The sequence below is a fragment of the Danio rerio genome, chromosome 4 (assembly GCF_049306965.1).
Source record: "Danio rerio strain Tuebingen ecotype United States chromosome 4, GRCz12tu, whole genome shotgun sequence".
NCBI lineage: Eukaryota > Metazoa > Chordata > Actinopteri > Cypriniformes > Danionidae > Danio > Danio rerio.
Window position 1 is genome coordinate 43,569,203 of NC_133179.1, and position 17,426 is coordinate 43,586,628.

General features: G+C 36.6%; 2 protein-coding genes and 1 long non-coding RNA gene across 3 annotated transcripts in view; 1 reads left to right on the forward strand and 2 right to left on the reverse strand.

The window, feature by feature from the left end:
* The window catches only part of LOC137491225 (uncharacterized), a 482,468-nt gene that overhangs the window by 342,532 nt on the left and 122,510 nt on the right, over nt 1–17,426 (reverse strand). The gene's annotated exons all lie outside the window — the stretch shown is intronic.
* LOC141381727 (uncharacterized) lies at nt 432–2,631 on the forward strand. The gene is made up of 3 exons (XR_012402371.1): nt 432–698; nt 972–1,072; nt 1,956–2,631. It is a non-coding gene; the product is annotated as an uncharacterized lncRNA (long non-coding RNA).
* LOC137490945 (uncharacterized) lies at nt 1,709–15,350 on the reverse strand. The gene is made up of 3 exons (XM_073947551.1): nt 15,321–15,350; nt 14,609–14,758; nt 1,709–7,487 (listed from the first exon to the last, which is right to left on the reverse strand). The coding sequence occupies exons 2-3, from the start codon at nt 14,691–14,693 to the stop codon at nt 6,019–6,021; spliced, it is 1,554 nt and encodes a 517-aa protein (XP_073803652.1). The 5' UTR covers nt 14,694–14,758; nt 15,321–15,350; the 3' UTR covers nt 1,709–6,018.

The window sequence follows — 17,426 nt, forward strand, 5'->3', positions numbered from 1 at the left end:
GATCTCGGATACAACCGGACACATTTTACGAAGTGTTATGACCCGCTTGTTTGAGTCGCAGCACAAAAGAGAGATGAGCCAACAAAATAACCTGAATGCAAATGATTTATTATAAAATGTAACTCATACAACAATCAATCAATGCAACCAACAAATGTTTAGGGATACTAATGAAGATAAAGAACTTAGGATATAATCACAACAACACTTTAACTACATGATATAAGTAATGCAAAACAAAACCATAAGGTTAAAGAGCATATTGTAGGTAAAAAACTGTTTTAAAAAAAGGTAGAATCGTTGTGAAAATACTCTATAATACCATAAAATACCATATTAAAATGTTTTACGAAGTGCAAGGGCACAAATTTGAAAGAAAATGTGTCTGTTTTCCCTCTTCCGCTTTTCTTTCTAACCACCCCGGTGACGTCAGTGCAGGGACTTATCTGACAGACGCGCACTGTTTACAGTGGGGCAGAGGAGCTAATAGCAGAACTGGTTGTTAGTTTTGGCGTAATTTATCATCATCGTGGTATATTATTGCGTTTATGAAAACTGCACAAACTCTAGCCTGTCAACAGATCAAGTCCACAAGTTTCCTCTTGCTATTTTGGTTCGTGAAATGGGATGAATCCGATAAGAGTGATAGCTGACGCGAACGGCGAGAAACACTCCTGGATCAGTCGGACATGTACACGGTAAGACAACTCGTTTTTCGTTTATGTTTGTCAACTTTCAAGTCCGTAAGCATTATTCTTTGAGTAATTTGAAGCAACGTGATGTGTTTACTTTGGAGTAGCCGATAGCACAGCTGCTAGCTTGTATTGTTAAGCATATTAAATATACTTTTTAAAGCGTGTAAAAATGTACACATATGATAAGACGGCTAGTAGCATCAGTTTGCTAATATAATAAATGTCTTGTATAGTTACAGCGTTGTGACTTTGTTTGCTTTGTGGTGTGTTTATTAGACTTTGGGAGACAGATTATGACCCGGAGCTAAAGGCTTTCTCTCCACTGGCCTCTCGGTCAACTGTGCTTCACTTTGGCTCACAGAGTAACCTCAACTAAGGTAAAGTGGATTTTATATTCGCACACTTGTTTAGTGACAGCTTGTGTGACACACTCTCAGTATTGTTTACCATAGTACTTTTATTATAATGACTAAAATCACACGTAAATGACTTAAAAACCACATTAGCACTATTAAACTGACAGTGAACAATGTTGTACTTTGATAGTCATTGGCTGCTAACATGATATTAGGGATTAGCAAATAATACTCTTCTGAAATTATATTATTAGGGAGAAAGTCAGAATGTGTGAATATAAAACCAATTTTACCTCAGACATTCACCTCGTTCATCGGGTAAAATATTATGACCCCTATCGTGAATTATTTGTGCATGGTATTATTTGATAACAAAAACTAGAAGGGCAAAGAATTACTACTATATTTCTATATAATGCAGGCAGGTAAACTCACACTATCTTTGACTTTTTTTTTTTTTTTTAATATTGGAAACGTGTAACCATTGACTTCCATATCTGTTTTTCCCACTATAGAAGTCAATGGTTAAAGATTTTTAGCGTTCTTCAAAATATCTTGGTTTGTGATCAACAGAAGAAAGTCAATAAGGTTTGAAACCACTTGAGGGAGAGTAAAAAAATTTCCGTCCTGTCAATGAGGAAAGGCACTTTTTATTCACATATGAGGAATATTCATCTTGTAGAAGAAAAACAAATAACATTCAAAAAATTGAAGTTTGTTCTTACATGCTCAACTTATAATGGGTACAGTCTACTGTATATGTGAGATGGTTTGCAGTTCACTATCCAGGGGTCTGCAAATGTGGTTGGGTTTTCTGTATTGTGTTATATTAAAAATCATATGGTGAATTTTAAAATATACATTATTAATAAACATGATTTCAACTTTTGCATTATTTCCCCAGAATATATGCATCAGCCCTCACTGCGTGTCTGACGGTGGACTACTGGAGGTCTTCACAGGCTCGACGAGAATGCAGAAGTGGCCACTACATTTGCTCTCCTTTCTAGATCCTTCCAGCGGGTTTAAAAGGATGAAGCTGTCGGCATCTTTTTACACAGCATTCACAATTTAACACACATTAAAGACATGATGGTGTGGTACCCACATAAACGTTGGCCAACTTACTGAAAAATTATTTTAGGTTTACTTTTAAATGGGTCAGATGATATATTTTTCTTTCAGTATACACACACTCACACAGATACTTATGCATATATAAAGAGTAAAAATTCTGGGTATTAACACTGCTTATGATTTTGTGCTATATAAATAAAACTTGAACTTGAGTTGCATTTAGAATTTGAACTTGAATTAGGGTTGAGGTTTATTTAATCATAAATGCAGATCAGATCTGTTGATCAAATCTTTGTAAATATTTTATACTATAACAACTGTACTTGTCTTTTTATGGATTGTTGTCTAAATGGGATCTGATACAGATAATCTTATACCCAATGAAAGAATGACAAAAAGACATATTTAAAAACGTATTTTAATTGTTTTAATATTTGATGTTGTTTTTATTTTAATACAGAAGCTCTGAAAACCATTTGAAAAATAAAAAAAGATTTTCCAGTACCTTGTTTACATGTTTCTGCATTATTCCAGACGTTCTGTGTTATTTGTGTTTTGTATTCACTTATCTACTATTAAAAATAGTGTTAATGTGGCATAACTGTGTTAAATGCTCATTAGTTTCTGTACTAGTAAGTATTAATACTTATAGATGATCAATACTAGCTTTGCTGTTGCCAGATAAGATTTTGTTATCTTACATATCTCTCTGTAAGCCAACACTGCCCTCACCATAAACCTGCTCTATTCTCCCTCACAAAAGAGTTAAATTACACTTCTCTGACTGCTGTTCTGTCTGCTGGTCTGTCCACAGGCTTATAATTGTATGGCTGTGGTCTGTCGTTTGTGTGAGTCTCTCAGAATATCTTTTCTCGGCAACCAAATGCGCACCACGATCAGTTGTCTTCATAGTGTTTATATGCGCAAACTCACTGATCCGTTGCACTTCCGGTCTGGCGATTCAAACACGGAAGTAAATTTCTGTGACTTAAAAGGACTCCAAACAGCTTAATAATAAACTTTAACGTATATTTTAAAGAAAATCTAATTCTTACTTTACTCTTACACACATTGTCTCACTGGGGTGTCTAACCTACAATATGCTCTTTAATATTCACAAACTGGTAACGGTCAGTTAAGTATGACTTAAACCATTGTAGAGCCTGTCCCTGGACACCTGTAGACTTTAAGCAATTTATGAGGATATTGTGGTCAATGGTGTCAATACCGCACTAAGATCGAGTAGAACTATTAGCGAGATGCACCCTTGGTCAGCAGCTAAGAGTAAATCATTGGTTATTTTCACGAATGCGGTTTCTGTACTGTGATGAGACCTGAAACCGGACAGAAACAACACTTCAAAAATATTGTTCGTCTGCAGAAAGGAGCATAATAGAAGTAGGCCTGAATATATGCGCTGATTTGTTGAAATAGGCCTATATATTAGCTAAGTTGTTGGGATCCAGTTGCGGTTTCTTAATAATAGGCTTAATAACAGCTAGCTTGTACGAGTTTGGAACATGGCCTATAGATAAAGAAGAGTTGATAATGTTAAGAAGAGGTTCTCCTATAGCAGGTAGCAGCTCTTTCAGTAATTTTGTTGGAATCGAGTCCAGCGTACACGTAGCTGGTTTAGAGCTATTTATAATTTTATCTAGCTTTTCCTGTTCTATGATTTTAAAGCACTGTAAGTTATTATTATTATTATGACTCAGTGAAAAATTTACAGGATTTGGAGTATAAGCCAGTGCAGAAAGTTTGGCATCTCCTATTTTCTGTCTAAAGCCTTCTATTTTATTACTGAAAAAATTCATGAAGTCATCACTACTAATTTGCGGTGGAACATTTTGTTCCATAGTTGACCAATTATTTGTTATTTTAGCAATGGTGTTAAATAAAAATCTAGGATTGTTATGATTATTTTCTATCAGTTTGCGGAGGTGCTCGGCCCTGGCAGATTTTAGAGCCCTCCTATAGCTGGACATAATGTCTTTGTACGCAATTCTAAAGACCTCTAAATTAGTTAATGTTGTAATGTGCTAATGTTGTTTTTAATTCATATTTATGTGTGATTTCAGTCATTATGTTCAAAGTACTATGGTAAACAATACTGAGAGTGTGTCACACAAGCTGTCACTAATCGAATGTGCGAATATAAAATCCACTTTACCTTAGTTGAGGTTACTCTGTGAGCCTACAGTGAAGCACAGTTGAGCGAGAATCCCGTGGAGAGAAAGCCTTCAGCTCCGCGTCAGCATGTCTCCCAAAGTCTAATAAACACACCAAAAAGCAAACAAAGTCACAACGCTGTAACTATACAAGACATTTATTATACTAGCAAACTGATGCTACTAGCCGTCTTATCATATGTTGACATTTTTACACGCTTTAAAAAAGTATATTTAATATGCTTAACAATACAAGCTAGCAGCCGTGCTAGTCTACTCCAAAGTAAACACATTGCGTTGCTTCAAATTACTTAATCATGCTCACTGACTTGAAAGTTGACAAACATAAATGAAAAACGAGTTGTCTTACCGTGTACAGCTCTTGTTTTCATCGAGCTGCATCTCCGACTGATCCAGGAGTGTTTCTCTCTGTTTTCGCTTCTGCTATTATTCTTATGATTCATCCCATTTCATGAACCAAAATAGCAACATGAAACTTGTGGACTAGATATGTTGACAGACTGGAGTTGTGCAGTTCCCATAAACGTAATAAAATAGCACGATGATGATAAATTACACCAAAACTAACAACCATTTCTGCTGTTAGCTCCTCTGCCCCACTGTAAACAACGCATACCTGTCACATAAGTCACTCTTCTGATGTCCTAGAAGTAAAGAAACTTTACAAATAAAAGATGCAACATAGGACAATTGAATGGGTTTTCTAAACTTGAGGCCCTGGTATATGCAAACTAACTGTCCTGGAGCTCCACCTTCTTTGAAGTGTGGTGTCTTCCCAGTGATGCTACTCATTCAGGGAGTCAGACAGAGAACATCATCCAAAACAAAACTAGCAACATGAATACACTTGAGAGTGGAGTACAGATGTATCTGCACCTGTACAATCACTTGCAAAGAGAGATTTTAATCCACAGAGGTGCTGTTTGCCAGATGTTTATGATGTTTGCCAGATGTTCTTTCAGCCGCCATCATTGTGTTTACAGTAAACGTGAGGAGCACAACACATTTACAACCCCACCTATAGCAGTGTAGGAGTGTTGGAAAACAGTATACCGTCACTCAGCCTTTTCAAACATTATTCAGACATGAAACATCCTGTGCCCATGAGAAAATGTTTTGCTGCGTTCATGTCATGTGTGCAACTTTTGTCCAATTCTGTAGACACTGATTAGATCTGTACGGTTTCTCTCCAGTGTGAATCCTCTTTTGTGTGATTCAGATGTGTTAACTGATTAAATCTCTTGTCACAGTGTGAACACTTGTATGGTCTCTCAAGTGTGAAACGTCTGGTGCAGTTTCCATTTTGTAATAAAAGTCTTCTCACACTCAAGCACATATACTCTTTCACACCAGTGTGGATCTTTATTTGTTCATTAAGGTCTGAGGAGTTGTTGAAACTCATCCCACACCGAAGCTGCGGTCACACTAGAGTTTGAGCATGCGAAATTGTGTTGTTTGGCGCTGCGAAAAGGGGCGGGATTAAACTAGATGATTAGACATAAAAAAGTGAGCGATTGGTACATATTTTACATTTCTGTCCATAGAGGTCATGTTTTTATCTTTAATTGGTCTCACAGTCAAGTGATGAGATTTCGCGGGTCAGAGTTTACCAAGCTTAAACTTTGCAACGCAGTGAACTGCGAAACTTAACACACAAACTTGGTTTGTGGTCTGACCCATTCCGTGCTTATGAAAGGAAATCTATGGGCAAGTGAATGGTTTCTCTCCAGTGTGGATCATCATGTGTCGATTAAGGTGTGATGATCCGCTGAAACTTTTTCCACATTGAGTGCATGTGAATGGTCTCTCTCCAGTGTGCATCTTCATGTGTTCATTAAGGTGTGATGATCGGCTGAAACTCTTCCCACACAGAGTGCATGTGAATGGTTTCTCTCCAGTGTGGATCCTCATGTGAATCTTAAGATCCCATTTTCTTCCAAAACTCTTCCCACACTGAGTGCATGTGAATGGTTTCTCTCCAGTGTGGACCCTCATGTGTTTATTAAGGTGTGATGAGCAGTTAAAAGTCTTTCCACACTGGGTGCAAGTGAAGGGTTTCTCTCTAGTGTGGATCTTCTTATGTCGATTAAGGTGTGATGATAGGGTGAAACCCTTCCCACATTGAGTGCATGTGAATGGTTTCTCTCCGGTATGAATCATCATGTGTTCATTAAGGTGTGATGATCGGCTGAAACTCTTCCCACACTGAGTGCATGTGAATGGTTTCTCTCCAGTGTGGATCCTCGTGTGTTCATTAAGGCATGATGAGTAGTTAAAAGTCTTTCCACACTGGGTGCAAGTAAAGGGTTTCTCTCTAGTGTGGATCTTCTTGTGTCGGTTAAGGTGTGATGATAGGGTGAAACCCTTCCCACATTGAGTGCATGAGAATAGTTTCTCTCCAGTGTGGATCCTCATGTGAATCTTAAGATCCCATTTTCTTCCAGAACTCTTCCCACACTGAGTGCATGTGAATGTGTTTTCTCCAGTGTGGATTGTCATGTGAGTCTTAAGATCGAAATTTCTTCCAAAACTCTTCCCACATAGAGTGCATGTGAATGGTTTCTCTCCGGTATGAATCATCATGTGTTCATTAAGGTGTGATGATTGGCTGAAACTCTTCCCACACTGAGTGCATGTGAATGGTTTCTCTCCAGTGTGGATCCTCGTGTGTTCATTAAGGCATGATGAGTAGTTAAAAGTCTTTCCACACTGGGTGCAAGTAAATGGTTTCTCTCTAGTGTGGATCTTCTTGTGTCGGTTAAGGTGTGATGATAGGGTGAAACCCTTCCCACATTGAGTGCAAGTGAATGGTTTCTCTCTAGTGTGGATCTTCATGTGTTCATTAAGGTGTGATGATCGGCTGAAACTCTTTCCACATTGAGTGCATGTGTATGGTTTCTCTCCAGTGTGGATTGTCATGTGAGTCTTAAGATCGAAATTTCTTCCAAAACTCTTCCCAAATAGAGTGCATGTGAATGGTTTCTCTCCAGTGTGGATCCTCATGTGAATCTTAAAATCCCCTTTTCTTCCAAAACTCTTTCCACACTGAGTGCAGGTGAAACGATTCTGGTCTCTCCTTTTCAAAATGCCATCAGTCTGTAAATTAGTTTTTTCCTCAATTTTGACATGATGTTCCTCCTCTTTCCTTCCCTTATTCTCTTCAATTAGGTCTGAAATAAATAAAACATTAGTTTTCATTAAGTCTTTAAAACTCTCATCAAAAGCTGAAAAGTGAAAAGACACTGGAGACATTGGCTACACACACTGTAATTTTGATGCATGGCGAATGTAAAATAAACCAGATCATATTTTGTTTGGTCCATTAACGTGTCCACATTCAAGCAGATTCGATTCATCTTTATTTATCTAGTGCTTTTACAATGTAAATTGTGTCAAAGCCGCTTAACAGAAGTTATAGTGAATTGAAACTGTGTCAGTCCAGTTTTCAGAGTTTCTTAAATAATTGATCATAAAAGCCATTTTGGTCATATGGATAAGACACAAATTTGAAAGCTGTAAATGGCTATTTTTAAAACAAAATGTTTTTCTAAAATTTGTATAGCAGACAGGGAATACTTGTTCATTCTGTGCCTGACTGGTCAACATATCAGAAAAAAAGTTCTGGGGTAAAAGCTGAATATTTGCCTCGCAGACATGAGACATACCTGTCCAGCATCTGCATAAAGGCTGGAATGTGCATATTTCCCATTGTGTGCTGTTGGGTCAGTTTCATCCATTCTAGGGGATTTTAAAGCTAAATTTTGCCAAAGCTTTCTCTGTGTTTCAGAAAACGGACTGATATTTAGGGGACATCTTATTTTAACATATTCTGGGAAAATGCTTTGAAAAAAAAAATCAATACACTGGGCAAATTTACTCCCTTTTCATTATATTCATGGCTGTTTTTTTCTCCATTGGCCTCTATTATAACTATTTTTTTTATTGCAAAGCCATGACAGCATATAATCATGCATTTATGATAGTTGGTGTTTTCTGTGATGACAGTCAACATTGTTTAATTGGTCTCCATCCATAAGACGGCAAAAAGGAAATGGGTGAGAGAATAAAGGAGGAGGAGGAGAGTTGAAGAGGGCAGCATTATGTGGTGTGCGGAAGAAAGAGAAGTTGACTGAACTTTTGCAGTGCAGGAAACGAGAAGAGAAACTGTCGAGACAAGCAGTGTAAATTTAACGATTGGCTGTGAGAAACAAAAAGCGAAAGTACGTATTGAAGCAAACATAAAGTCCCTTTAAGTACTCTACAGTCTTTGATTCAGATTAAAGTGTAATTTAAAGATTAATTAGGTTATGTTAACTAGGAAAGTTGGAATAATTAGTCAAGTTATTGTATAACTGGTTTGTTGTGTAGACAATCAGTAAAATATACAGTAAATATTTCTTAAGAAAGCTAATAACACTGACTTAATTTTTGTTTTTATTAAAACTGCTTTTATTCAAGAAATAAACTATAACAAATAAGACTTATTATGACTCCAGAAGAATTATTTGTGTTTTATAGGAAATATTGTGAAAATCTCATTGGTTTAATTTAGATCACTTGGGAAACACTATTTTAAATTAATGGGACTGGGAAAAATGGACTTCAACTGCATCTGTTAAAGTTTACAGGTGTAAAAATGTGCCTTGATGTACTGGAATGTTTAAAATGTGTTATCCTACAATACAAAGTTACTTGTCAAATAAATGAACATGGAAGATTATTTCGAGTTTAAGTTATTTAATTAGCTTATTTATGAAGACAGGGCAGCACAGTGGCGCGGTGGGTAGCACAATCGCCTCACAGCAAGAAAGTCTCTGGTTCAAGCCCTGGCTGGGTCCATTGGCATTTCTGTGTGGAGTTTGCATGTTCTCCCCGTGTTGGCGAGGGTTTCCCCCACAGTCCAAAAACATGTGGTATAGGTGAACTGGTTAAGCTAAATTGTCCGTGGTGTATGAGTGTATGGTTGTTTCCCAGCGATTGGTTGCAGCTGGAAGGGCATCCGCTGCGTAAAACATATGCAGGATAAGTTTGTGGTTTGTTCCGCTGTGGTGACCCCAGATTTATAAAGGGACTAAGCCGAAAAGAAAATTAATGAATGAATATTTATGAAGACTGCAGAGTGATGCATAAAAATGACTTCGAATAATTGTTTAAACAGTTTGTGATGTATGTTAAAGTGTGCCCCCTAAAAGTAGAAGTGGCCCCTGCCCAGCCCCCCCAGTTACTGTGGTCTAGAACCGCCACTGGCTGACGGTCTTGCGTTTCATTGTAATTATTGTTATATTGTTTGTTTTGGACATGGCAGGGCCATATAAAGACGCAAACTGTTGAAATTCTCATGTGAAACTTAACATTTCATTTAATATTGCTCTTATCCTAAATACTATTAGCGGAAATCCAAACTATACTGGAAAATAAGTGTTTAAGTGTCGGAGTCTAGCTGTTCTGAGCGTAATCCGAATTGAATCAGGATGAAAAAAGGCCAAAGCAACCGTATTGAGGTGGAATCCGCTACTAGCCCCCATGCTAATGCTAACCCCAAAGTGCAAGCTGTATCTAAGAAAGAGACGGCTCCAGCAAATGACAACAGTGCGGTCCTTCAAACTATTGATGCACTAAAAGATTATTTGATTGCTAAAACTGCAGAAAAGGCCATTGCACAGTCAAATGAACTTTGCAATCAAATTGACCAGCTTCAGACAGAGTTACTCTGACTCTGACTTTGCTAAAAGACCGAAGCAAGTATCTTGAGGAAAGGTCTCACCGCTCAAATCTCCACATTACGGGAGTTAAAGAAGGACGGGAGCAACGCAGACGTGTAACGGAATTTGTAGCTGGCGTCCTAAAAGATACCCTGAACCCCAAGAAGACTCCACTTCTGGACCAGGCACACTGCACTCTACACAGCAAACCAGTGGACGACAAGCAACCGCCACGAACCTTCGTGATTAAATGCCACTACTTTTCCGAAAAGAGGATATTTTGAAGAAAGACATTGAAATAAAGGCAATCACGACAGTACACTGGGCTGTCAAAGATGATACAAATGTTAATGTCACTCTTCGGTTAACTTTTAAATTACCACTATAGCACATGTTCGTTGTTGTTATTTCTAGTTCTCAAGTATATTTTGTCAATAATAGGGTAGTTTTGTTTTTGTTTCAATATTGTGTTGTTTCGTGTTTATAGGTGTATGTGCGATCACCCCTTTTTTCTCTTTCCTCTCTTTCCCCCATACACCCCCCTACATACAAAACCCACAGATACCTTTTGGATGCTTCTGATAAATGTTTTTGACAGCCCTCCATAAAATGGGTGGAGTAAAGACAAACTACCAGTTGGAATGTGCAGGGGCTAAATCACCCAGTGAAACAAAACAGGGTGTTTGTATATCTTAATTATTAAAAATCTGAAATGTTATATTTACAGGAGACACATCTGTTGAAAAAAAAGAATATTCTAAACTTAATAGAGGAGGCTATACACAAATATATCATTCTAACTTTGCAAAACTTAGTAGGGGCGTTGCTGTACTCATACATAGGAATGTACAGTTTGTTATGGAGTCAAATGTGTAGGATAAAAATGGCAGAAATGTAATAATCCAAGGTAAACTTTTTAAAAAAGTGCACAATGTTGATTTATATTAAACTTAACTCATATCTGACTCCAATTTTAGTATGAGATGGTTTAGAATATTAATATGTTTATCCTCGTTTTATCTGACTCCAATTATAAAACATTAAGAAGGTTATTTTGTTTCCGTTCACATTATTTTAGATACGTTCACATTTTATGATTGAATATTCTCTTCGGTTCATCATTTTATGTTATTCTCGTTCATTTGGATCTCTATAACATCCTGAATCTTGTACCGGCCGAGTATACAATTTCTTAAGCACAAGCATGTCAGTCTTGGTCACTAAACAGTGGCGATTGACCACTATCCTAAAAAGGCAGAACCCTACTTACTCAGATTAGGATATTTTTTATGCGGTCCCCATAGGTCTGCTACCTCCTAAATCAGACAGAGCTATTTAGTCATATAACGATCATTACTATAGAATTAAGCAGACCAGTCGTACTTAAACTAGTAGTAACTTTGAATAATCACTATACTATCTAAATAGTATTAAAAGTTTATCGGGTGAAGGACTATCCCCTTAGATATCCTTTTACAGCCTAAGTATACATGAATAAATGCCAATTTGTTAGTCGGAGCTCTAGAGACATCGTATAGCGTGCCGCAATGCTCCGTCTACCGTGTCCTAGTCCGCTACTAACCTGAACAGGGGCTTGTGGTGCTATGAAATTACCACAATCTACTAAAGATAATAACACGAACTCTGTTTGAGTTTGTGACATTCAAAACATAACAATTTATTAGTCAGGAAAATGTAGTATGCCAATTCAATCAGTCAATTCATAAACGATCAATACAAAACATCAAATTATTAAAGATAAATCCAAGATGAAAAAGATGCATTCCTGACTTTGAAATATACATAATGTGTAAATTTTACATAACGTGGAGCCTAAGCTCCATGTTATGGGCTGATCTGGGTAGGCAGAATCGCGCTGAGTTTTTCTTAGACCTTACCTTAAATAATCCAAGAATTCCCTCAAGGAAGGGGGTGTGTGTGTAAAAAGTCACACCCTTCACAGTGGTTTAAAAGATGCCTGAAGTTATATATTTATTGTTTTGATTATGTCTATTTCTGAGAGAATGAGACCATTGTACCAATCGCACTGAGACATTTCAAATGATATCAAACATGATAGTTAAAGTCAGTTTGGTTAGTCTAAAACATTGAAATGACCATATGTGTGAGTTGGGGGGATGAAGCTGAGTCTCAGCATAGTCAGATGCAAATGCAGCAGGAACTGGTTTTTCACGCATTCCCCCCTGGTGGGTTGTGGAGTCCATTGGCCCTGTCTTCAGCTCATGTTTTGAATTGTCAAAGATATCAGAATATTTGTAATATTTCAATTCTTACACATGTCTGTGGTCCTGGCCAATGTGTATGCTCCTAATTGGGACAATGTACAATTTTTAAGTGATTTATTTTCAATTTTGTCTAGTCTTGACACATACAATTTAAATTAAGTTTTGCACCCTATTTTGGACCGCTCCAGCTCTTCGAGTAATTCATTAAGTCAGCCAGCACAATGTATAAACTCCTTCCTTCTGACATATGGTGTAAGTGACCCCAGGAGATTTAAATATCCATCTTCCAAGCAATTTTCCTTCTGTTTACCTGTGCATCAAACCTATTACAGGATTGACCATTTTCCCCTAGACAAGCAGTTACTTCCCTTAATGTCAGCAGTAGAGTATGGTAGTATTGTTATTACGGACCATTGTCCAGTCTCACCAAAGCTATGTTTTCCAGGCAATGTAATCTGGCGGTTTAACTCGAGACTCTTGGCAGATGACAATTTTGTCAAATTTATTGATGCTCAAATTGATTTCTTCCTTGAGACAAACAAATCCCCAGAGATAAATTAAAGCATCTTATAAAATACTCTGAAAGCAAATATGAGGACAGATTATTTCATATCAAGCTAGTGTAAATAAAAGAAAGTCAAAACGGCTTAGAGATTATGAATAAAATTAATACAATTGATCAGCTACTCTCAACATCAACTTCCAAAGAGCTCCATAAGAATAAACTTCTTCTGCAAGCGCAATATGACTCCTTGACAGACGAAAATGCAGCGGATCTCCACATAAGATCACGCCAGATTCATTGTCAACATGGGAAATGAGCTGGCAGGTTATTGTGTTATCAACTGAAAAACTCCTCAGCAGCTGGTGTTACAGCAGCAGTTAGTAAGGATGATGGCAGCATTATTACTGATCAACAGGGAATTAATGATCAATTAAAAAACTTCTATAAAACTCTTTACAGCTCTGAGGTAAACAAAATTGAACATATTGAGAGCTTTTTTTAATTATTTAGAATTACCATCCCTCTGTGATTCAGATCAGCTGGCATTAGAAGGACATATAACACCTTATGTAGTTAAAAATGCAATCACAAAATTGAAAACCGGAAAAGCACCAGGCCCTGATGGCTTCCCGTCCGAGTTTTTAAGAAGTTTACTGCCAAGCGAACACCCCTGTTGTGCAAGGTATTTGCTGAAGCTCTTGTTTCGGAATCACACCCCCACCCCCTCCATGACATCGGCTGTTTTAACAGTACTTCTTAAAAAGGTTAAGGATCCACTTAAATGTGAATCTTATCTTCCGATCACCTTACTCTGCTGTGATTATAAGATCCTGGCTAAAGTGCTGGCAATCAGAGTGGAGTCAGTCATGAGAAAGATAAATCACCCAGATCAAACTGGTTTTACTGTTGGGAGACAGTTATTTTACAACCTTCATCGCTTATTTAAATATTATTTATTCACCAAAAAATAATACTAATCCAGAGGTCCTAATTTCCTTAGATGCCCATAGGGCATTTGATAGAGTAGATATATTTATTTACAGCACTTAAAAATAATTGGTTTTAATCCTGGATTCTGTTCCTTGGTTAAAATGTTATATTCCAGGCCCCAAGCATCCATTCAAACAAATAATATAAATTCTAAAGGCTTTCCACTATCTAGAACAACCAGACAGGGCTACCCTTTGTTCTTTGACATTGCCATCGAACCTCCTGCAACCGTATTAAGGAAGGAATTGCAAGGAATTTTCAGAGAGCGACACGAACATAAGTTCCTGCTATAAGTGGATGATCTTCTTTTTCTGTCAAATCCAGACACATGTATTCCAAAAGCTTTTACAATAATTTCAGAATTTGCAAATGCTTCTGGATACAAAGTCAATATAGCACAGAGTCTCCTTTTCTCTATTAATGATAGAGCACAGCAAATGTCCTTTCAATCCTTTCCATTTTCAGTAAGTCTGATAAATTTGTATAGTGAGTGTGACGAGCAAATATAAGGATTTGTGCAATAATAATTTCAATACGACATTAGTGCCCAAGGACGTTTTTAGTGCTCAAGGACACCTTACAAACAGTAGGAGAACAAGAAAAGCATCAACCTTAAGAAGGTAGAGAAAATGGGAGACTAATAATACATAAAATAATGACAAAAGACACAAGAACAAGTAACAAGAAAGAAACTCATTCCTGTCTTTCAATGAGTGCTTATGTGCATTTCGAAGAACTAGGCAGCACACTCAGGGCTGCAAGATGGATTTAATTTAGTATTCTTATTATTAAAATATATCTGAATGAGGATCAAATGACTGAGTTGGTTTTTGAGAATTTAAATTAACCTGTTTGTTCCTGCAGATCTTCCTGTTTGACTGTGAATGTTTCTTCAATCTTCACATCTTCACTCTCCTCTTTAATAAACGCCATCTTTATAAAAGTGTGGAGATCAATCGCTTCAGCAGGAGTTTTTCTCTGTGTTTGGACACTTTATCCTGTTTAAAATGAACAAAACAATAAACATGTCCTGTTTAAAATAAATAAAACAATGAACAGAAACAAAATAACTTCTCTTCAACACTTGCTTCAACAGTTTCTTTATATGAGAGTCATTAACAAACAGAAATCAGATAAGTCTGATCAAGAAACAATAGCCACAAATCAGCTGAATAAAACTAGTACTCCATTTCTTATATATAGTGATGTATATTTATAATGGAATGACATTACGCTATTCAATCAATTAAACTTTCATTAAAACACTTATTACACACTTTTACTTTATTCAAGTATGTTCTTAATTGTTTTGTTTGTTTTATTTATCTTATTGTCTGTTTATAGCACTTTTTTGCACAAGACAAATTTCCTCTCTGGAACAAAAAGTTTATCCTATCTTTATTCAAAAAATAGACCTCATTACTGTGAGTTTTAGTAAATAGTACTACGTTGTATAAGGGTTAAAATAATATTGTCAACAGGTACATAATTTAGCACTGAATGAAAACACTGAAACTTTAATCAATCGCTTTATATAAGTGTAAACGCTTTAAAACAAACCTTTCTCCAGTTGAATCACAGCGCGAGAGCGGCGCAGTCTTATGATGTCACAAGTCACGTCAAAATAAAAGTCTTTTTTTTTTTTTTTTTACTTTTTTGCTACTTACTCTTAGTCATGAGTCCTGACTTATTATATATAGTTTTTCTCTGCGTTTGGGCATTTTATCCTGTTAAAAAATAACAAAGCAATAAAAATGTCCTGTTTAAAATAAATAAAACTATGAATAGAAACAAAATAACTTCCCTGTAACAGTTTCTTTATATGACAGTAATTAACAAAAAAAAAATCCAGTAGGTCCGAGCAAGAAACAACAGCCACAAATGAGCTGATTAAAACTGGTACTCCATTTCTTATATATAGTGATGTATACTAAGAATGAAGTGAAATTATGCTATTTAATAAATTAAACCTTCATTAAGACACTTAATACACGTACGTTGTTCAATAGTCCTCTTTACTTTGAGTAAAATAGTATTAAGTTGTATGAGGGTTAAAATAATATTTTCAACAGCAGGTACATCATTATATATATATATATATATATATATATATATATATATATATATATATATATATATATATATATATATATATATAAAATCAAACTAAAGGGTAAACAAACAAGAAAAGTAAACAAGAAATCATTAAAATGTAAATATATATAATAATAAATATATAAATTAAAATTCAGACAATGGGCAGTGAAGCTCTGGACTGGAGAATACAACAGACCGGGGAGCGCAGCTGAAGACCAGTCGTAGTTGTTGGTATGGAGAAAGCAGTCAGAGGAAGAAACAAATTCAACGGATAATCCAGCTTCAGAGATCCACAGCAGACACAAGTCAAAATAGGCAGTGAACAAGAGAGGACAGATCAGAGCTTGACACAACAGCACTACATTGTCGCAAGCCCCCAGTTACCAACCAAAAAGCGGCCTGCTCCACAACCACCTATAAGCCCACCTGGAAGAGCCCTCCGATTTCTGCCACACCGCCAGGGCCCAAACAACAACGCCCCATCTTCAGCTGGTGAACACAAGAGCTCTCACTGATGTGTGTCGGGGGCCTGCTTAGATAACAGTGTCTTTATCAAATGTTTTAAGAACAAGCAGGAACCCAGTGTGTCTGTAGCTTTCTCTAAGCAGATATGTGTTGTGTTAAGTGACAGAAAACCAAAGACTTCTTTTGGCCGTAAAGCAAATAATTCAAATCTGGTGTCTATTAAATGTATATCTGAGACTTCTGTAGTGAAAACGACTAAAACTGTTAAGTTAGCACTTCTAAACATTCGATCACTCAACAATAAGTCTCTTTTAGTCAATGATTTTATCAACACAAATTGCCTTGATTTTATGCTTTTAAATAAAACATGGCTAGATGACAGTTGTAGCGCAGCAGTTCTGTATGAAGCAGCTCCTTTAAACTTTGACTTTTTGAGTGTTTGCAGAGCTAATAGGAGAGGTGGAGGCATCGCTGCCATGTTTAAAGATGTGTATGAATGTAAACAAGTGTCATTTGGTGACTATTTGTCTTTTGAATATCTGAGTATAGCACTAAAAGGATCTCCACGCATCTTACTGATCATTATCTACAGACCTCCAAAATATTCTCCAGCTTTTATTGATGATTTTACAGAGCTGTTATCAATTGTAACCTCTGAATTTGATTATTTTAGTATTGCTGGGGATTTTAATATTCACATTGATAATCCAGAAATCAATGCTGTAAAAGAACTGATGACTGTTTTTAACACTTTTGATCTGACTCAGCATGTTCAAGGACCCACACACAATCGTGGACACACTCTTGATCTACTTATAACTAAGGGTTTACACATTTCATCGACTGTTGTTAAGGATGTGGCACTATCTGATCATTTCTGTATCTTCTTTGATATATTGATCACTCCAGCTATTAAAGACAGATCTGTCTCTGTCAGAAAGAGATGCATAAATGAGAACACTAGTGAGCAGTTTATGAAGGCCATATCGCTAGCACCAAGTATATCTGCAGACTCTGTTGATTCTCTCCTTGATTTGTTTAGCTCTAAAATTAAGATAATCATAAATGACGTTGCTCCTTTTAAAGTCAAGAAATTGACTGGCA